Below are 21,678 nucleotides of genomic sequence, written 5' to 3'. Positions count from 1 at the left end.
TTCACATTAAGACAACTTGAAGCCTGCTGGCAAGCAAAAGTTACCAAAGTTCTCAATGTTACAACCCTGAGAAGAATTAGATTTGTTAAGTTCCACCAATACCTCAGGTGGATGGATAATGTTTGAACCCCCGACAAAAAGTCATTCTAACAAAGTAATGTAGCACTGAGCTGCAGTCAACCCTATAGCTGATCTCATTACTACCATTGAAACTAAAGCCTTTATTTGTGGTGCAATCTCACAGGACAATTACCAAAGCAATTACCTAATTCCATATTCTTAATCTGTGGAGATAGAGCATGGAATTAGATTCCTGCTAATCCACAGAGGACCCTGTTATCTTGAGAAACTAACTTTGTTCCACCCAAGCTTACATCAATTGTTGAATATAGCTAGCAAAATGAAGAACATCAAACAGTCAAAGTGAAGCTTGAATGAATTAAGGCCTAGCAACTCCAAAAAGGCTCACTTGCTAGACTAAGGAAGAATTGAATTTAACATCCAAAATGTTAAGTGAGCTTTCAGCCCATGTGAGTAGCGTACATCATGCAGTATTATGAAATCGAGCCGCAATTGACTTTTTACTCTTAGCGCAAGGACACGGTTGTGAGGAATTTGAAGGCATGTGCTGTTTGAATCTTACTGATCATTCAGTTTCCATCCAGAAGCAACTACAACAGCTACAGGATGTGTTACGTGCCCTGAAGGAAGATAGTGACCCCATTGGAAGTTGGTTTGCCAGCTGGGGCATCACTGGATGGTTGAGGTCTCTTGTGCTAGAAGGGGGACGGACTTTACTTATAGTATTAATTGAGATGTCTTAGTATAGTATTAATTGAGATTGAGTATTAATGAGAGTCTAAGTTGTATGTTATCTTATCCAAAGCCTAGTTTGTGCAAAAAGAGAAAGGGGGAATTGTTGCTATATTTTATATATTAGTAAAGGCCTGTGTGCACAAACCAGCCTTTGAAATAAGTCATGATATTAAAGGCTAAAGTCCTTGAAACCTTCATGCAGAAGAGAGAGTAAAGCAAAACAATATTCTTGTGTGTAGGAGAAAAAATGTAAACTGTGTGTGTTAGCCAATAGTAGCTTGCTCTGCCCGCAGACCCTGTAAAACCCTATAAAAGGTGTGCTAAAGATAGAAATAAACGGCGTTCACAATTACTTCTGTGAAGACTGGTGAATAGCTGGCGGTCTCTCAATATTTATTGACAAACTACAATAATAAGAACACCAGAATAAACTTCCAGAAAAACCTTTTCATCCCCTGTCTACCCACTATTCCCTTGTTCACATGACAAAAGAGACAAAAACTTTGGAACTTTGATGGTTAAAACAGTCCCAATTCTTGCTACAGTCTTTTCATCAGTCTTTGTAGAGAAACAGAAGTTTCTTCCTGTTAATTTATGGAGTTTCTCACAAGAAAAACTATTTTTGTTATAGTTTTCCATTGCCCTAATGTTAGCTGCCCAGAGCTGCTATTATTAGAGCCCACTCCTCCCATTTTCACATCACTCTGAAGTGTGTATGGGCCATGAGTCTAGGGATGGGATTTTTAAGGATAAGATATTCAAAGGCAAAAAGTCTTCTTCATCTGTTTCTGTGAGCTTCACTAGAAAACAGTTGTCTCATTGCCTCTCAAGGCTTCAAATCTTCCAGCACTTCACTGTACCATAATTACTCTACTTTTTACTCAAATTTACACTTTGAACACTCTATTCCTCCCTATATACTGTCATGAATTAAAGGAGTGTTTTCAAGACGTTATTGTCCATTTCCATAGTTTTAACAGAAAGATATTTCAGCTTAATTAAAGCATCTTCTTAATTCTCTACCTTTTCCTGAAGCTTCTTTTCTTTCCTGTCACTGGTAGTTTATAAAGTCTCTTTTCATGTTGATCACTCTCTTTTTCTCTCTCTGGATAAAAAGATTAATCCGCAAGTCTCATCTGGGTAATGAAAGAGTTAAAATCTTGCCCAGGCTGTTGTAGGTAGTTCTGTGGCCTCGGCCGGTGCAGGAGCTGGAGCCGTCTGCGATGGAAAGTTCCTCATGGCTGCTCTGGAGAGTGTAGTCGCTGTGCCCAGCCCGCTGCAGGTCTAGAGCCTTTCTCTTTCTTCACTCAGCAGTTTCTAGTGAATTTAGTTACAGCAAAAAACCTGCAGCCGAGCCAGAGATCGGCTCGGCCCAGCCCGGCCAGAGCCCGGAGAAAACCTTCCGCAGGGCCCGCATCCCCCGGCCGGGAGACGCTGGGCCCAGCCCAGTCCCCGCCCGGCCGCATGGCCTGGGCAGGGAACGGGAGGCCTGGAGCTCTGCCACCCTTCCCAGCCAGGAAACAAAGAGAACCAAGAGAGCTCTGGTTTTACACTTTAAGGTAGGGTTCACAAGTTGATCCCACTTTTCAATGGCCTAAAATGCTGTCAATTCTCAGCAATGACCGATAATTGGTCAGGAGAAAAGACTCCAGGCAGTTCCCAGCAACTTAAACTTTCTTAAAGGTAAAGTAACTCCATGACAGACATCTTACAAGTAGACCACCTAAAATAAAACAACAAGAGATTACAGTTACACCAGAAACTGAGACCCCAGCAAGCACAATTGCATCTGTCTACCTATCAATGCTCACCTTGCCTGCTTCAACATGACTGCTCCTATCCAGCTTTACTTCCTAAAAATAAAGAACAGAGCTGTAACACGGTGACCATTTGCAGCTCTGCTGCAAAGAAAAACCTTGACTGACCTTCTCAGGGGAACCCCCTCATCTGGGATGGGGCGCTCTGCCACGAGGTTTAATCCATCTGCATCTGAAAGAAAGATAAACGTCAAAGTGCTGCAGGGTAACTTTACAGCTCCAGACAACTTGTGTCAACATAAGAATACCACCTGGACTCCAACTACAGCCCGTATTACAAATTTCCAATTACAAGCGCCCAGGATTTGTCCTTAAACACCTACAACCTGGCTAGGCAGCAGAGCAGAGCAGCTCCTGACCAAATCCAGACACCCATGAAGCGTGAGACAGAAGATGAGGGGGCACAATAGGGAGAGATCTCTCTGAGACAAGTGAGTCTTCACGAAGACCAAGAGAATGCTGAACGAGATGACCGAGGAGGGACCGAAGGCGAGCCTGCCAGGCTCAGACAACCCTGGAGGAAAAAGATGCTAACGGTACAACTTGTTCCAAGAACCGCAGAGATAGATGCCTGAGAATCCTGTGGCTGGAATCCTCTGCCTGCCTTTGAATCGGTACAAGTCCTTATCCACTGTAAAGAAACATTGCTGCATATAGCTGTTGATACAGCTCAGAACAAGACCTAAGAAGACACCCAACTCATGCTTCTAAAGAGAAAGGCCATTCCGATGCGTGTCTGCGCTCTCAAATCAAAGGTTTGATGGTGTTGGCACTGGGCCAAGGAACGGGGAGATGCTAAGAATGACACTGAGGTTTCCGATAAGCCCCTAGAAGGGCTAAGGCAAGAGACATACAACATAAGATGGACAGCAGGCACAGAAAGCACAACAGACAAGTGACACAACACACCCTAGGACTGCTCTGCCCTGCATACCTCAACACTGTGAGCCAAAGTGAGGCTTTCCCTCAGTGTGACCTAAGGGGCTGCTTCTTGAACCTCCTCCTCCCCACAGCTGACGCAAAACCCCTAACTGCTGTGTGTCCTAACCCACCGCCCTGCTTTGATCCCCTCTGCAATCACAGCCCTTGACTTATCTCTCTGATGCAAATCCATGCAGGAGAGTGATCGGGTGCTGGGGAAAGCTGCCACAGGGGCTGGTTCCTTTTGTGACGTGATGAATCTGCTGAGAGAATCTGAAGTATCCTACTTGATCTAAATCCTGAGGACATTGCAATCACCCTTAAAAACCCAAGAAGAAAAGTCATTACAAAAGCACCTTATGACCCTAAAACCCACAATCCAAAATCATGAACTTAAATACGCTCCCTGTGTTTAATACTATTTTCTTCAAGCTGTCTTCAAAGCCTCTGTTACTTTAGGTACCCAAAAAGTACCTGCTGAGAGCAGGCTTAAGTAAGCCAAAAGATTCTCTTCACTGAAATCAGAGAACAGCTCTTTATCCCAGCTGATTCCCTAGGAGGGAATAATGACCCTTAGCACACCCGGGGTTTAATATACCCCTGATTGAGCCTGCCTCTTTTTCCCACGATGCCTGGGAAAAGGGAGGCGGCAAATCCCACCAGGTATAAAAGCCCTCAGAGGAGCTGCAGCTGTTTTGCTCCTCTGACTTAAATTTGAGGTGAGTAAGGGGTTCCATGCAGAAGAAAACTCTTCAGGAAAAGGCCAACGTTTTCTTTTTTTGCTACAACTATTTAGAGCAACGGAGTAAAAAGCCAGTAAGAAGCAAAACCTTGTGTTTTGGCAGTGTAGCTAGATAAGTTGGATAGTTTGTGGACTTGCATAATTATTCCTTAGTGATTACTAAGTAGCACTCCCCATGTGATTGATTAGGGTGGAGAAGAATACTAGTGACATGAATGGTGTAAGTCTCATTGGGACCTCTAATCAGGGCTCTCTGAATTATAAATGAAAATAAGAAAAATAATAGACTTCTGGGTGGCATTAGCATTACGTACGTACTGGGCTCGCTCCCGTTGGAAATATTTAGTGCCAGGGCATGGATAGAAGTGCCCTGAAATGCAGCTTTAAACCCTTGAAATGCTGAAAGAAGCAGAACTTCCTTCAACTGAACCCTTTAAAATAAGCAAATAGGGTTTTTCTTAAACTAATTAACTCCACTTAAACCGATTCAGTGGCAAATAAAGGGTTTCTCCTCTTTAATTTAACCCCCTAAAAATATTGGGGAAAGAGTGGTTTTCCTCACTATCAATCTCTCCAGTGAGGGAAAAGGAGGAATTTTTCCCTTAATTCAGACCTATAAATAAGCATCATCAAGGGTTTGCCCTTCCACTTAAAGTGGAAAATAATGGAAAATGGGGATTCCCTATCATTTAATACCCCTAACAGCACGGGAAAGGTAGACTTACCTCCAATTGAGACCGTCAAAATTGCAGGGGAAGCGGATTTCTCTTCAGTTTGAACACGGGCAATTATGGAAAAGGAAGCTTCGTCCCTCAGTTTAAACCCCTGTTTTTCGAAATACGCCTCCCTTTTCTGGGGCTCAGGAGAGGGTGCGACAAGGTAAAAGGGGAAAGTTGAAAGCTCCACTCGGGACCCCGCAGGGGCCCCAGTTTGGACCTGCAACCCCCACTTTTCCCAGCTTCCCTCTCCTTTTCCCCGGGCTGGGTTCCCCCGCCCCCAGCGGGTGGGAGCAGCCGAGAGATCCCCGCGCCGCCCATCCCGACCTGTCCCGGCTCCATCCCCGCTTCTCCCGAGGGCCGCGAGGACTTCGGGAACCGAGGAGGAGGAGGATGAGGGAAGGAAGAGGCGGAGCAGCAATAGGATCACGGAGGAAAAGAGGAGAGGAGGGATCCGCACGGCTCCGGTGCCGCCTGAACTCGCAGCCCCCCCGGGATCATCGCCCGCCATCCCGCAGGTGCCCGGGGAGGGGAAGCTCGCCCCAAATACTCCGGGGGTCCCTGGGTTTGGGGCTTTTGGAGGGAGATGTGTGGAGATCGCAGGGCTCCGCAGCCGAGCCGCAGATGCCCCTCGGGGGGAGATCGGGGGTCCCCGGGAGGTGTTTCTGGGGGGTCCCGGTGGCGGGGCCGGGGGGATGCGGGCCCCCCCGCGGTGGGGGTTGGGCTTCCCGGGCCGGGCCCCCCCGAGCTCTGCGGCGCCACGTGGGGAGAGTGGTTTTGGGGAGCCCCGGGAGAGCCGCGGCTTCCCTGAGCGGGACCCCAGAGAGAGCAGAGCCCCAAAGCGGGGATCCCGAGGGCGGGGGGACCCCTGGGATTCCCGGGACCCCGGCGGGGGGCTGCTGGGGCTGGAGGGGCGGAATGGCCGGGAAAGGGGTTCGGGGCTCCCGGTGCCGGCAGTCGCTGCCACAGGATGAGCCCAGGTCCTCCCTCCGTGGGCGTTCCAGTTTCCTCCTCTGCACACCCTGTATGAGCCCAGTCAGTCCCAGTACGATGCTGATGACTTCCCCTTGCCACCTGAAAGGATCTCAGGTCCTGCCAGCATGAGCCCAGTCACTCCCAGTCATTCCCTATTATGATGCAATTTTCCCGCAGTACGGTCCCAGTTGCTCTCAGTTACTTCAGCTTTTGTCCAGTGTGCTTCCAGTTCTCCCAGCATACTGCCCCTAGTGTAGTCACAGTCACTCCCAGTATGATGTCAGTATCTCCCAGCAGGGTCCCAGTCACTCACACCTGCCCCTAGTTGCTCCAAGTGTAGTCCCAGTTCCCCCCAGCACCTTCCCAGTTGCACCCAGTGTGGTCCCAGTCACCACCTGCACGGTCTCAGATGCTCCCCGTGTATCCCAGCTGCTCTGAGCATTCTTATAGTCATAGCCAGGCACTCCCAGCTACCTCAGCATGGTTCAGTTGCCCCCAGTATTGTCCCAGTCACTCCCAGTACATGCCAGTTGTCACCAGCATGCAACCTGTCATTTCTAGTTGCTCCCAGTCTATATGCAGTTGGCTCCCAGCATGGGCCTGGGAGCTGCCAGTAATCCCCAGTCAAGGTCCAATCACACCCACTATAATCCCCATATGATTATGGCCGGTCCCAGTATGATGCCAGTCACTTGCAGTCTAATTCCGGTCACTCTCGGTATGAGGCTCTCCTGCTCCATCTCCCAGTCCAGCACGGCCCTGGCTGCAGGATGACCCCGCTGCCGACACTGTCCTGCCGGGGATGGCGGGTGGGTGTATCTCCTTCCTTTTTCCCTCTGGCACAGAGGCACATCCCATCCTCTCCTTGTCCTTCCTCCCCCAGACAAGGAGCTGAAGATGGAGACCAGGGAGGACAAATCCCCACAGCAGAACCTCGTGGAAGAGGCCGTTTTGAGTGGCTCCACGGCGCAGGAATCCGAGGGGGAGGAAAAGCCCCGGAGGTCCCACAGGAGGATGGGCTCCAACCCCAGCCTGGGGTGCTCTGAGGAGGAAAGACCCACCCTGTACCAGGAAGGTGGCCGGAGCACCGGTCTGGTGGTCCATGAGCAGCTTCAGGATGGGGAGAAGTCTCACAAGTGTTTGGAATGTGGGAAGAGCTTCGGGCGGAACTTCCACCTGATCCGCCACCAGATGATCCACACCGGGGAGAAGCCCTGTGGGTGTCCTGAGTGTGGGAAGAGCTTCAGAGACAGCTCCCACCTGATCCGCCACCAGATGATCCACACTGGGGATTGGCCCTATGAGTGTGTGGAATGCGGCAAGGGCTTAAGAGACAGCTCCCACCTGATCCGCCACCAGAGGATCCACACTGGGGAGAGGCCCTTTGAGTGTGGCGAATGTGGGAAGAGCTTCAGGCAGAGCTCCTACCTGATCCGCCACCAGAGGATCCACACTGGGGAGAGGCCCTTTGAGTGTGGTGAATGTGGGAAGAGCTTCATCCAGAGCTCCAGCCTGATTGTCCACCAGAGGATCCACACTGGGAAGAGGCCCTATGAGTGCTTGGAATGTGGGAAGAGCTTCAGCCAGAGCTCCCACCTGACCTCCCATCAGAAGATCCACACTGGGGAGCGGCCCTACGAGTGTCCGGAGTGTGGGAAGAGGTTTCACACCAGCTCAGATCTCCTCATACATGAACGGATTCACACGGATGAGAGGCCCTTCCGCTGCCCTGACTGCAGGAAGGGCTTCAAGCACAACTCCAACCTCACCGCCCACCGGCGCATCCACACTGGGGAGAGGCCCTACGAGTGTCCCCAGTGTGGGAAGAGCTTCTCCTGGAGCTCATCCTTGACCCATCACCAACGGAGCCACCGGTAAGGGAAGCCTTGAGAACGCCATGACTACAGGAAGAGCTTCATGCGCTGCTCCAACTCTATCTCCTACACTGGGCAGAGCCCTGGTGGCTCACATTCCCGGTGACCCACATTGGGAAGACACCTGGCCAGTGGTCTCCACTTTCTCCTGGTTTCCCAGAGGCAAACATTAGGGTTGGATGAACACAAGGGCACGAACATCCATCAGTAGTCAAATCAACATTAGAAATTCATTAAGATCTGATTTCTTAGCTTTACGCCTTAAAAAGATCTTGTGTGCTCTGTCCAATTGTTTCTTCTGGTGGCATCAAGCGGTGCTGGATGATCTTGGAGATGTTTTCCTACCTGAATAATTTCCATCTTTATCGCATTGAAACGTCCAGAACCGGGGTAAAAATAAATTAAGTAAAGGGATCTAAAGCGGCACCATTTTACCGGGATTTGGGGGTGAATTTGGGGTTAGTTCACAGAATTTTTTGGGAGGATTGGGCATTGTGGGGTTGCCCAGGCCGGGCAGATGGGGCCGCAATCTCATACTTGTGCTGGCAGAATGTGTCCACCTGAGCCCATCTGTTCTCCAGGAATTCTGTTTGTCTGTCCCAGTCCCTGGCCTGGGTTTTCACCTTTTGGGATGTGCCCTGCAAAGGGCCCAAATCGCTGCTGAAGTGCAGCTGTTCCTGGCTGGGGATATTCCTGTCCACCAGCCTCTTCTGCTCTGTGCCATGCGGGGCTGGGAGGGGGTTTGGGGGAATCCTGGGGGAGCTGGGAGAGGCTTTTGTGGCTCTTGGGGCCATTTGTGGTGCAGGGAGGGGGATTGGAAGGCTTCTGTGGCAGTCTGTGAGGGGGTTTTGGAGGTAGTGGCCGAGCTGTGTGGCTTGGAGAGAATTTGGGTGAGACTTGGGGGAGATGGAAAGGGGTGTTGGTGGTTCTTGGGACCATTTATACTGCAAGAAGGATGGAATGTAAGCTCATGGATCAAATCTATTACTGAGAGTCTGATAATCCTACTGATTGTGTTCTTAGCAATCTGGTTAATCTATGCAGTTCTGAAAGGAGAGATAAAGAAAAGAGTATCCTGGAACAAGAAGATAATAAAGGCACTGACACGGGACAGAGATCCACATCCACATTTGTCATCTCCGAGTCCTCCAGAGTGTAACAACGCTTACGACAACTGTGGATTCAAAGATGAACATCAGGTATAAACTCAGAAGAAAAGGACTGTATACAGTGAAAGCATTACACTTATGATAGTAAAGTGAAATACTTTCAAAGGGGGGAAATACGTTACTATTGGGATTAGATGTTTCTGAAAATGTTTCTTAAAATCACGTAGAAGTAGGCCACAATAATGCTTGATATTAGGGATGGTCTAGCAAGCTGAAATGTTTATGGTAACGGGAACTGGTACTTGGGGGTCTCAAAGATACCCACCCAGGGATAAGGTTCGTACATGTTTGTACAAGGATGAGCTAACTCTCATGAAGCAATACAGATAAAGTTAATGAAGCAATATTAATGAAGAAATATTGATGAGGTTGTTATAGTGATTACTGCTACAGCTGAAATTGTATAAATATGTGCATTTTGGACAAAGACGATGGAGCTAGATTTGGGTTGCTGATATCCCTGGTTTCTGTGCGCTTCAATAAAGCACCTACATATAATCAATATGTGATTATGTGTGTTCCTGAACGCTAACACTGAGAGGAATAGATGTGGGCAGCCAATGGGATCTGTGTGAGTTCCTGTGTAGAAATGCTTTTTCTCCAAATTATCCTTAAATAACATTATCTTAAACCGTTTCCATTGGGTGGGTGCAGCTGGGAGTGCTCAAAGCCCTGGAAAGCTGACCCATTGATTACTGGGGAAGAGGAAGAGGAGGAAGTGTTGGTTTTACAAACCGGTTGTGCGGCTGTATTTTGAAACATGATATTCTGGTATTGTAAAACTGGATTATTTTGGTATTTTGGAACTCGGTAGTCTAGTATTTTGAAACTGGGTTACTTTGGTATTATACCACATGTAATAAATGTAATTGATTTGTGCTACCTAAATTGTAACTGTTATTAAAGTTGTTATTGGAAGCAATCAAATGACAGGGCGGATGCACCCCTTTACAGATGTTGCATGTTGGGATTGAGGTACAGGATGTAGTTTGGAGGATGGGTGATGTCCCGGGACGAGGGTGGCCTTGGGATGGACAAGGTTGGAGCGACTTTAGGCATTGGGCATAAAGATCAGTAAATGTGGGACTGATTGGTGGACTTACATAACACAACGCTTAGTACGCATGCGCAAACCTGTAAGGTTATCCAAAGGACGACGAGGAAGAGGAGAAGCCTTTGCCAAAAGACCACGGAAAGAAGATTGAAGACCCTCTAACAACGAGTGAAGCATGCGCCGTGAAGAATAGTGGCGTAAAATCGGAAACGCCGGAAATAGGAAATTTATGGGAAACATTAATGAATACGTATAAGTGCGCAGTATATAAGTTTAGCTTAAAGTGCTTTGTTTTGTACGTGAGGCAGGGTGGGAAGCCTCCGTACCCGGGTTGGTTTTGTACGTGAGGTGGTGGGGTAACAAGCCCTCCCCATAACCCAGTCGGTTTTGCTTATGCTTTAATCATACTTAATTACTGGCACATTATATATATAAATTGTAATTTTTACTAAACTGTATTGTTTTATACCAAATTACTATTCAATTTACTAAATTTATTAATTTTTAATTGAACTGTTATTAACTCAAGGGACTTAGTTGTCAAAATTCTAATTTCATTTATAACACCACAGCTGCCGATACAGCCTGGAACAGTGCCGCTAAAGCAGACTGGCCAAAAATCTCAGATATGTGAGGCAGACACACGTGTGCTGTGCGTGAAAAGAGGATTGTGAGGCGGGGCTGGGTCGGCAAATACGGATATTCGAGACGCGGGTGGTGACACCCGAAGCCTATGACACTCGGGTAAGAGGAGCTACGATGACGTCAAGCCGTGCGGAGGGCCTGTAACACGGCACACCGACTTCCTGCCGCTCTTCTCCGGCATCTGCGGCCCCGCCCGGACCGAGACCGGACGCGCCGTGACGCCACTGCCGGAAGCGCCTCCCTGCGATCGCTGCCCGAAGCTCCCGCGGGCGCTCGGAGCTGGTGCCGGCCATGAGCAAGCGGAAAGCTCCCCAGGAGAGCCCCAACGAGGGCATCACCGATTTCCTCACCGGTAGGTGTGTGCGCTCTGTCGGTTCCGTGGGTGGGCAGGGCCGCGGCACGGCTGCTCTCACCGCGGTTCTCTTGCAGAGCTGGCCAACTACGAGCGCAACGTGAACCGGGCCATCCACAAGTACAACGCGTACAGGTAACCGCCTCCCTCCCGCCGCGCCGCCGTCCCGGGCCCCGGCCCATTCGGGCGCTGACCCACGCTGTTCCGCAGGAAAGCGGCCTCGGTCATTTCTCGGTATCCGAGCAAGATACAGAGCGGGGCGGAAGCCAAAAAGCTGGTAGGTGCTCGTGCCCGGGTGGCCGGCGGGAGAATCTGGGACAGCCGGAGCGGGGACGAGGTGCCGGAGGTTCCTGGGAAGCGTGGGTGCAGCCCCGCTTCTACCAGCGCCTCTTTCCGGTATCCGAGTCGGAGTTCGGGGACGGGGACAAGGTGTGGCCACTGTGGGGGGTGTCAGAGCTGGAACTGGGCATGCCGTCTCAGTCTCGGCCTGTAAAAATATCTTTCCCCTTTGCTCTCTTACTCCTTTGTTAATTTAGAGATCTTGAGCAGTAAGAATCAAAGCCTTGTTCAAACTTCCTCCTTCGGGGAAACTTGATGCAGCCCTTGTGTTACAGTGTTTATGCCGTTTATATTGTACCCTTGAATTCTTGTGCTCTTTTATGGTCCAATATTTTACTGTAGTCTTAGGTGTCCCATAGTTCTTTCTGGACTCTAAATTGTAGGGAGTTTTCCTCGCTTCCCACACAGAATGACTTTAAGTCATTGAAATTAACTTGTTTGTATTCACCCTCCAATATTTAGGATGGAGTAGGTGCTAAAATAGCTGAAAAGATAGATGAGTTCTTGTCCACTGGAAAACTACGCAAGTTGGAAAAGGTGGGTTTCTTTCTCTTGTTTTGTGTTTCTCAATAGTTGTTTTTCTCAATGACTTGCAAAGTAGCCTGCTTGCTTTGCACAATTCTGTTGTTGTCCCTAGAGAGTCTTAGGAGTGGTGAACACAAGAGTGTATGGTAAATAGAAATCAAGGATTGAGAGGCTTAGCCAAAGCCAGAAAACTGTCTAGTTCTGAAAATATTTTAGCTTACATAATCAGCATGCGCAGGTCTTCTGTCAGAAGTGGAATTCTGTTACTGGAAGGCTGATGAGTTTCATGCTTTAGGCCTGCTGTTTGCTAGTTGGGCGGTTTTCAAGCTAGTTATGTGTGGCATTATTATTATATGCCATACTACCCTTGGTATTATTTTGCAGTGACTTATAGTGAACCTTCAAACCAGAGTCTGACTAAGCTGTTTTGTCTTCTCAAGGCTTCTTTTTTGTTTGTTTATTGCAAATGGAGTAAAGAAGGATTTGGGTTGCATTGCTTTGTTTTTGTAGATTCGACAAGATGATACAAGTGCTTCCATCAATCTCCTGACACGAGTCACTGGCATTGGGTAAAAGTTTCTTGGGCTTTTTTTGGTTGGTTTTTTTTCCCTTCTCCTGTTCATTTGATAGACTTAGGACCAGTATGTGGGTGATTGCGCATAATGAAGAGAATGAGCCTGAGCTCTTGATGTAATGTCTACACTGATACACCGTAGTCGTAATTACAGGATCGAATGAGACAAAAGAATATAGAATCATGAACTATGGACTTTGTGGTACAGGAGTGGAAGTGGGACGCTCCTGTGTGCAAGCTGAGAGGGGAAGGAGAGAGATGCAGGTCAAGAATGGAACTGTGAAAGTCTGACAAAAGTGGAAGTGAGACTCTGGCCTTGGGGTTTTTGTAAAAGGAGAAGCAGAGCCTTGAAGCACGCAACAAAACAAAAACAAGCAAACAAAAAGCCCATCAGAACACTGCTGCAGTGTTACCATGCATTTGGTATTATTGTGTGAAGCAATATTGCCTGTTTGGTGTGATTTATTTAATTTTTTACAATTATACATCAGCATATAGTTTTATCAGTGCTAAAAAATGTGCAGGCCAACCTTTGGATCTCTGCTGACCAAAAGCATAAACTGAAAATGCGTATGCTGGAAAGATGTAAGCGTCACAAGCTGCTTCAGTCTTGGCCTATAAAAACCTAGACAGTTATAAATAATTTGAATGTCCTGTTCAGTGCTGTAAGATTCTTATTGTTTCTGATGCCAGGTTGCCTTGTCTCTTTGCAGTCCTGCTGCTGCTAGGAAGTTTGTCGAGGAAGGAATTAAGACTTTAGAAGGTAAGTGTAAATATGGGACCTCGATTCACATTCCAGTAATCTTTTTTTCTGTCAAGCTGTCTTTTCTACAGTGGTACTGTGGTGGCATATATGCCCTAGGCTTTGAGAAAGGTGTATAAGATTATAAAGCTAGTACACAGGCTTAAGGCATTTCACACATATCCAAAGTAAAGTATATGCAGGTTACGTGGATGGTAACAAGGATTTTGGCTCTTTGGTGGTCTGTTAAGTTTTTATCAGAAGTGCTCTGTGCATTTGTGGTTCTTCTATCAGCTGTTATGCATGTAGTTTGAAATTCCCTCCTTCGAGGTTATATTCTCATTCTGTATCCTATACATGTGTCATCTTTGCATTGGTAGAAACTTACTGTAAGATTTTTAGTCCTCAGTTAACTATTTTGTTTGGATATTCTTTTCTAGATCTAAGAAAAATTGAACACAAGCTGACCCATCACCAGCGAATTGGGCTGAAGTAAGCTTTCTCGGGTACAAGTGCTCGGTGTTTTTGATGACTCCTTCAGACACCAGGATGTAATGTCAGGTTACACAGGCTGAGTAAGATTCTCTTCTCCCTATGCTCTCCATGCTTTTCAGCAGTTTTTTAGAGCTCTTGTTTCATTGGGGTTTGAATTCTTAGTCTGCATTCATAGGGAAGTTAATATCAAGTGACTTCCTCAGTTAGCTCATGGAGAATCACTTTAGTGAGGTTATGGTGTTGTTTCTTCACAATCTGCAGAGAAGTGGCCCAGGCTTTTTTTTTTAATGTGCTGTGAACAAGGTAAGACCTTTGAATATCTGAACTTGAGAATGCTGCACGGAATGTGTGTTTATCCCTCTGTATTCATCAGCTTGACTGCTGCTTGTTGAGTGTCTGTTTGGTGTGGTGGTTCTGGAAGAGCTGTAGCTGTGTTTGTCTGAAGCTGCAAGTGAACCAAATAAAGCAAAATGGTATTTCACTTGCCCTCTTTTGCTCCACAGTCAAGCAACATTATGACAATCTGAATTTTACAGTGGAAGCCAAATATATCTGGAGATGTATTTGAGTTGTGAGCTTCCATTTAGCTCCTTCCAACATAGATCATCTCTGACAAGGAGATGGGCAAGGGACCTGTTCCTCCTGCTTGCTGGAGGGCTGAAATTTGTCAGGAGCCTTTTGTATTTTCAGAGAGCTATGTAAATATTAACCAATTGGTTATACGACAATACTCGCACCTCATAGCAGCTCTTTGTATACAGTGGAAATACTGAAACCATGTTCTGAGCATTGTTAGACTCGCAGTTGTGAGTTTTTACTGTCACCTTGCAAGATGTTTTCTAAGATGTTTGATGAGACTCAGGAGCTTGTTGTGATGTGACAGTAGTGTAAGTTAGTACTCTTACCTCTGATAAACATTTAATTGACTAAAATTTTAAGATGCTGCCCCTGCCACTCTTTCAGATACTTCTATTTTTATATTTGCAGATACTTCGAAGATTTTGAGAAAAGAATCCCAAGGGAAGAAATGCTGCAAATGCAGGTAAGAATCGCTTTAAGAATGTGAGGTACTAATGGCCAGTGAATGACTGACACCTCTAAACACGCTTGTTTCCTTTTTGCATAGGAAATTGTGCTGAAAGAGATAAAGAAGCTGGATGCAAACTATATTGCTACAGTCTGTGGCAGTTTTAGGCGAGGTTGGTACTCTGTGATCTTGTTATCTTTATTTTGGGCTAGAGTAAACAAGGCGAGTAACTATGTATATTGTTCTTCTTGGCAGAGTCTGTGCTGGAACCTAGCCTTTCCTGTTAATATTGTTTTGACTAGCTAGTTCAGTGATGAGACACCCACATAAATCCTTGCTTCTCCACCCTTACCCCATAAAGAGTAGGGTGTTGTAATGTGATTTGCTTTGTTTTTGAATTAACAACATCTGTGCTTCATTGCTACAGAGTACAGCAAGAAAATTTTGGATATTTTCTTAGCTATGTGGAATATAAACTTTTTGATGAAAAAACAAGATTCTTTTACTTTAAGTTGTTTTGTTTTGGTATTATTTCCAATAGTGACCATTTTCTGCTAGAAAAATGTGTTTACAGGAAGAGGTAAGGCATATGTTTACCACCATTAGTATACTTCGCCACACACAGAAGGGTTTTTCTTCGCTTCTTTCTTGCCTAGGTGCAGATTCAAGTGGCGATATGGATGTTCTCCTAACCCATCCCAGTTTCACATCTGAATCATCCAAACAGGTGTGTTTCTCAGATGCTGTGGATCAGTACTGTACATTGCATATAGTCTCAGACTTGTATTGCAGCTTTTCTGTGGTTTTGTATTTACTGTAATATTAAACTTTTCTCTTGGATCACGATGTTTATTACAATTACTTTTCAGTTCCATGTATTATGTTGTGTTTCTCTTGCAGAACTAGTGAATGTGCTTATTTTTACCCTTCTGTCCTTCTTCTTCCTGTCACACATACTCCCCCACCCCCTTGAATTCATGTGCTTTTATAATGCAGAACTGTAAAGCTAGCTGGATTAAAGGTAAACTGAGTATCTTTTTATGTAGGCATAATCATTTAGATGATAGGAAACTTGTGCTGCCCTTGTAATCTTTTGGGATTAAGTCTGAAGGTAGTATTAATGACAGTGGTTTTGGTTTTTTTTTTGTGTTCCTTCTATAGGTTCATTGCTTAAAAGCTGGATTAGATTTGTCATTTCCAACTAAAGGCAATCTCACGTGGGGGTATTGGTGGAAATTGTTTTCATGTTACACAACTGTAATTTTATTAGCTTTTTCCCAGTATTATTGTTACTTTTCTTTCTGTTTGGATCAAATTTCATGTAGAACAGTACATATAATAATGATGTTCTGCACTTATAGGAGCCTCTATCTAGTAAATAGTTAAGATATTCTTGTTATTTGTGAAGTAATTTTTTCTTCTTTGTTATCATTGTTCCTAGTCAAAACTTTTGCATCAGGTTGTAGAACAACTGGAAAAAGTCCACTTTGTCACAGATATGCTGTCTAAAGGTGACACAAAATTCATGGTAAGAGTTTTTTGGGTGAAGGATGTTGTGGGGGGATTACTTTTCCTGACAGAAGCTAGGATGAATACAAGATATATTACTTGGACTACTGGAATTGGGGATGGGGGTGATGTATGCTTGTTTTTTTAATTCTCTTGCTTGCACCTCACAAGAATTTCCTGCAGTTATCTCTTAGGGAATACCTTATGGTAAGATTTCAGTATTAGAAAGTGTACAGATATTTGTGTGTTGCTGTTGGACATGATGTAGAAGTGTGGGTTCTATGTAGCAAACCAGAACGAGTTGCTGGGAAAGGCCTTTATTCTCTGAACTTTTCAGCCTTTTATAGGGTTTTACGCTACATGTTTAACATGATTGGTAAACAGAACACCAACTCTTGTCCCATTGGTGGGACAAGAGACAAACACACTAACCACAGCTGTACAGAACTGTTTTGAGAAAGTGGTTTACAAAGATAGTTCTTGAGTGAGAGAGGCTCCCAAGAGACTTTCCTTTGGGAGCAGATCAGCCACTGACAGGCTGTAATTCTCTCAGGCTCAGAGGAATCAGGTCCACATTTGTGTAGTTCTGAGCTCTGCTGACATAACCATCTTCACGTAACGTCAGTTGCATCTGTATTGCTGGATGTTTCCTGGAACCTCAGCACGACATCACTTTGTCAGTTGCACCAGTGACCACTTCTGTAATTGTGTCCTCAGGATCTTGAAAACATTAAGCTTTGATCTCAGAACTATGTTTACCTGATTTTGTCTAATACATAATATACTTTTGTCTGCTTTTGTGTCAGTTCTGCTGCAGAACATATTTAATGGATAAGGTACTAGGCTTAGGATATAATAGGGATTATGTGGGATGCCTAAAGCAAGTAATGAATTGCAAGAACATTAATTTTTTTAGATCCCATGCTGACAGTGCAGGGCTTTTTTTCTTTTCTTAACCTGCATGCTGGAAATATGCCTGATAATAATTACGACAAGGAAATGAGGAGTCCCGTAATCCTTCCTGGTGCAATAAGAATTTAAGAAACAGTCATATGCTACACTGAACAGCAGTTCTCATAACAGTGTAAAATAGTGCTTCACTGTATTCTGATAGCTGGCTCTTCTAGTAAAATATTTATTCAATTCAGCAGGGTTTTAACTTTGCTTTCCAGGATGGCTGAGTATTATTTAGTGGTTGTTTAGGGCTGGGGAGGTAAAGATGATTCTCGAATCTGTTTTAATTTGAATCTTTCACTTGCCTCATAGGGTGTCTGTCAGCTGCCAGATAAAGAAGATGGAACTGCCTATCCACATCGGAGAATTGATATCCGGTACACGCACCAAAACCCCCAACCCAAATCCGTAGTTTAGCTGTCTGGTACCGAGTAGGCATTTGCATCAATTTTTGCATTCAAATCTCTACTTCCATGTTCAGAACATGGCATTTACTAGGTTTCTAATGCCTTTGCAGTGTGGCAGCCACTGGACAGCTGCCAGTAGCTACAACAGGTTATTAGCAGTAATGCTGTGCTTCAAATCCTGATATTCTATTCAGATTCAGAATTGTGTCCTATTTTATCATCCTGCTTTGACATTGATTCTCAGCAGGAGTGCAAGCACCATAAGCAGGTAGTGGCTGAACACCAGTAACTTCTGGGTAGGGGTAGATACGCTGAACCTTTCTTTCGCATGCTCACTCTCGCATCTGGCTTGTGGGCAAATTAAATGTACAGAATTGCCGAATGTAGACACAGAAATACAAAGTGTCTGAATGACTGAATTCTAAATGGCTTGTTACTTCTGTGTTATATATTTATTCTAAGTCTTCGCTTCTACTTTTTATTCTAGGCTAATCCCGAAAGATCAGTATTACTGTGGTGTACTGTATTTCACAGGAAGTGATATATTTAATAAGAACATGAGAACTCATGCTCTGGAAATGGGCTTCACAATCAATGAATATACAATACGTCGCTTGGGTGTTACTGGTCAGTCTGGGTCTTTGCACAGAGTATTCTTTCTAGTTACGTACTTTGTGTGATCTCCTTCAATTGGTTACGATGTTTTGGAAATACTTCTCATAAATGCTATAGTTTATGAAGTCTTTCAGTGTCCTTTTTGGTATTGGGCACCATTACGGAAAGAAGGGGCAGGGTACTTACATACAGGCAGCTCTGTGGCATAAAGTTACCTCTTTGGGCCTCCTAATCTACTTGAAGTCTTACTGATTTAAAGATTTTTTTTCTGTGCCATGCACAGCACATGTTTGGTTCGTTAATTATCTTATTTCCTTTGACACTAATAAGAATCAGTATGTAAACCTTATCAGAATTTCTTGGAGGGTGGGGAGTTTGCTCTGGGTGGATTTTTTAGGTCTTTTACCTACAGCAGTTTTGTCATAATCTTACAATGCTTTTGGCATTTCTGAATGGTAGAGACTTTCAACCTTTCAAATAGCCTGTGTAATTTGCTTGCAGGAGTTGCTGGAGAGGCCCTGCCGGTAGAGTGTGAAAAAGACATCTTTGACTATATCCAGTGGAAATACCGAGAGCCAAAGGATCGGAGTGAATAACTAACTGCTTGTCTAGGTTTGTAGCCTAGAGAGATGTTTTCATAGCTTTTTAAGAACATGTGAAAGTGCATAGTCTTACTTTGGATGTTACTTGAAAAATTGCACATTACTGATGTTTAAAGCAAGTCCACGGCACTTGAACAGAACGTGTTGTGAAAATAAATCCTGTCAGATTTCATTTTCACATAATCACAGATTAATTTGGGTTGGTAGGACTCCCTAAATGTTGTGTAGTCCAGTCCCCCTGCCATGACCAGGGCCATCTTTGACTAGAGAAGATTGCTTAGAGCCCAGTCCAATCTGACCTTGAATGTTTCTGGGGATGGTGCATCCAGCATCTCTTTGTCTCTTATATACATGCAGATAATAGAATGAAAAAGCGAGCTATATCATGAAGTACTCCTAAAGAGTACCATTTTCAACTACTGTCTGTATCTTCTCATACCTGTGTTAAGTGCTGCAGCTTATGACGAGTTGTTTTGTGTACTTCTAAAATCTTTCAATATGGGCTATATGCTAAGATGGCCATTCTCCTATTGTATGTGACCTGTGAATTTTGTTACTAGGTATGTTGTATTGATTGCTCTGTGTTTTGTTCAGCTTGTAAAGTTTGGCCTGATTAATTGATGCACTGCTACCACTCCTGTAGATTCAATCTGCCCGTTTTTACATGCAAACCTGTCAAATCTTCCCCTTTAACTGCTGGGAAAGGTAATGGGTATTTTGGAAGTGAGATAAGGTCTCTTCAAGAATGCATTACTAGTTGTATTTGGGACAGGAATTCTGTTAGTTAACTTAAAACTTTTCAAAGTAGTAAACTATTGCTTCCATGTGTTACAGAGCATGAGCATTGAATGTATTGCTGCTACTGTATTTGAATACCTTGTAGCAGTAAGGCAACTGTAATACAGAACTGCAAGCTTGAAAAGATGAGACTTTTGTATGTAGTCAAATTGACTATTGCGAACAATATAATACTTCCCTTGGTTTCTTAATGCTTAGGTTCGCTATTGGCATCTATGAGGGCAGAGAGGATTTTGTATAGTTCGACTACTTAACTTGACCTGAATCATAAAACAGATGTACCATTTCTTATTTTCATCTCACTTAAGCTTGCAGAGCAACTACATTTTTAACTTGTCCTTATATAAGGAGAGTTGATTAATCTTAGTAATGGAGATTATAGGCTGATGCTCTTACTTATCCATTTATTTTCTTTTCTTGTTAGGAGTTTTAATTATTTTCTGGGAATGTTCTCCAATGCTAATGCATGCAGTAGTATGTAATGAAAAGAGGTTAAGTTGGTACTATGTGAAGTTTTTTGATGCCTCATTGTAAAAATATACATAGTTGATATATTTAGTGTTTTCTTCAGTAATCAGTAGGAATAAAAAAATTTATTATTCCATCATGAATGTGTAATGGGGTTTATTACTTTATTAGCTGAAATTTTAGAAGATCAAAAAGCATAATACGTTTGCCATGTTTCCTGGGCAGCACACAGCATTACACTGATGCGTTCTCCATCATCTTCAACAGGTTGCCCAGAAAACAACTTTGTCTTGTGTCAGGATGTGACACTGATGACTGGATTCTTTTCCCCAAGACTGAGAGTAAGGAGACAGAGGCTGTCTTCTCGTGTTTGGACTTGGCTATTTATTCTTTTCTTATCTATGTTTCATATATACAGAGTACAAGGAACTATAATACACTAAGAAAGGTGCAAAATGGCTAATGAAGAACCTCTTCAAGGTCTTTTATGTCTATTTGTCCAATTAACAAATGCCAAGTAAATTATTTTTCTTAGTGACCCAATGACCCGACACCTGTGTGCTGCACTCTGTGGCATCTTCTATCCAATCACTTATTATTACCCAAAAATCCCTAGAAGAAGATGAAGAAGGAGAAAGGGACAACACCCAAAGTCCTCCATCTTGTCTTGTTTTCTAAAATAGCTTGAACCTTAAACTTTCTTACCCAGTGACTTAAGAAAACTCTCTTAACTTACACACTTACATTCCCAGTTTCTCTACTTAACAGCTGTCTCCCTGATATTATGTGAAATTTTCTTTCTTGGGTGTCAGAGTCAGGTATCACAGATAAGGGCACATTTCCTGTGCCTCTGACCCCAACAGTCTTCGGCCTTGACACGGAATTTGTTGGCTTTGCAGTCTCTCTCCATAATACTGTGAATTCTTCTATGTGAAAAAAAAGAAAAAAACTTCTTCAGAGAGCTTGCTTGTTTTTTGTGAGTTATATAAATATACATTGTGTCTTTTTTTCCCTCTCTCTCTCCACTCCCTGTATCTCAGTTGTCTGGCTTTTCTTCTAGACTTGTACTAGACTGCAAGATATCTGGTAATCATGTGAGGCAATAGCTGTGAACCTTGTCACAGGGAATCTGTATAATGTCTTGTTTGGGTGCACAGACAACCTTATTTATGTGCAGAGTAACAGTTGGGCTTTGTCAGCAATACTGGCTGCACCATTCTGTCGGTGTTTGGTTTTGTCCCAATTACCGAGCCTTACCTTAAGATTGGGTGGGCCTGTCTCCTTGCTTTGATTCAGGGCTATAGTGGCCTTAAGGGGTTTGTCTGTGCTCAAGTTCCAAACGGGGATGACAAGGAATTAAGGAGATTTGTTAATAAGGTAGGTAGGTGAAGGGTTTGAGAGGGCCTTTAGTGTGTCCGCTGGAGTCTCATACGGACTCCGACGGGCTGCGTGAGGCGGGGCTGCCCCTTACCTCGGCACTGAATCCTTCGTCCCTCCGAAGCACAGCTTTGTACCGGCGGCCGAGCCCGGAGAAGGCCGAAG

General features: G+C 44.6%; 2 protein-coding genes and 1 long non-coding RNA gene across 5 annotated transcripts; 2 read left to right on the top strand and 1 right to left on the bottom strand.

The window, feature by feature from the left end:
- Positions 1-1,188: 1,188 nt before the first annotated feature.
- LOC148182424 (uncharacterized) lies at positions 1,189-5,371 on the bottom strand. Its single transcript, XR_015774723.1, has 4 exons — positions 5,022-5,371; positions 2,742-3,873; positions 2,628-2,669; positions 1,189-2,539 (listed from the first exon to the last, which is right to left on the bottom strand). It is a non-coding gene; the product is annotated as an uncharacterized LOC148182424 (long non-coding RNA).
- A 5-nt stretch (positions 5,372-5,376) lies between these two features.
- Positions 5,377-9,653, top strand: LOC102108719 (uncharacterized). 2 transcript variants are annotated; one of them, XR_015774717.1, is made up of 3 exons: positions 5,377-5,530; positions 6,871-8,251; positions 8,906-9,653. XR_015774717.1 is itself a non-coding variant. In XM_014259534.2 (2 exons), the coding sequence occupies exon 2, from the start codon at positions 6,885-6,887 to the stop codon at positions 7,863-7,865; it is 981 nt and encodes a 326-aa protein (XP_014115009.1). In that variant the 5' UTR covers positions 5,377-5,530; positions 6,871-6,884; the 3' UTR covers positions 7,866-8,318. The 2 variants fall into 2 exon arrangements, 1 of the variants encoding a protein (XP_014115009.1); XM_014259534.2 differs by lacking the exon at positions 8,906-9,653 and having other exon boundaries at positions 6,871-8,318.
- Positions 9,654-10,915: 1,262 nt separating this feature from the next.
- Positions 10,916-21,143, top strand: POLB (DNA polymerase beta). 2 transcript variants are annotated; one of them, XM_014259562.2, is made up of 15 exons: positions 10,916-11,081; positions 11,159-11,216; positions 11,292-11,358; positions 11,883-11,957; positions 12,456-12,514; positions 13,233-13,282; positions 13,702-13,753; positions 14,744-14,798; positions 14,883-14,955; positions 15,440-15,510; positions 16,225-16,311; positions 17,559-17,623; positions 18,141-18,280; positions 18,770-18,880; positions 20,404-21,143. In XM_014259562.2, exons 1-14 carry the CDS (start codon positions 11,021-11,023, stop codon positions 18,862-18,864), a joined length of 1,008 nt encoding a protein of 335 aa, XP_014115037.2. In that variant the 5' UTR covers positions 10,916-11,020; the 3' UTR covers positions 18,865-18,880; positions 20,404-21,143. The 2 variants fall into 2 exon arrangements, with proteins under 2 accessions (XP_014115037.2, XP_005530839.2); XM_005530782.3 differs by lacking the exon at positions 20,404-21,143 and having other exon boundaries at positions 10,917-11,081; positions 18,770-20,275.
- Positions 21,144-21,678: the final 535 nt, after the last annotated feature.

The sequence above is a fragment of the Pseudopodoces humilis genome, chromosome 30 (assembly GCF_049639895.1).
Source record: "Pseudopodoces humilis isolate 2021_Gansu_Grassland_sample_001 chromosome 30, ASM4963989v1, whole genome shotgun sequence".
NCBI lineage: Eukaryota > Metazoa > Chordata > Aves > Passeriformes > Paridae > Pseudopodoces > Pseudopodoces humilis.
Note: the sequence above shows the minus strand (reverse complement) of the source record. Positions and strands in the feature narration are given on the sequence as shown.

Bases quoted from the DNA above. Each gene is read 5' to 3' on its own strand.
- LOC102108719 (XM_014259534.2), top strand. From the start codon at position 6,885: ATGGAGACCAGGGAGGACAAATCCCCACAGCAGAACCTCGTGGAAGAG.
- POLB (XM_014259562.2), top strand. From the start codon at position 11,021: ATGAGCAAGCGGAAAGCTCCCCAGGAGAGCCCCAACGAGGGCATCACC. The intron at 11,082-11,158 runs GTAGGTGTGTGC...GTTCTCTTGCAG, and splicing joins CATCACCGATTTCCTCACCG to AGCTGGCCAACTACGAGCGC. The intron at 11,217-11,291 runs GTAACCGCCTCC...GCTGTTCCGCAG, and splicing joins CACAAGTACAACGCGTACAG to GAAAGCGGCCTCGGTCATTT.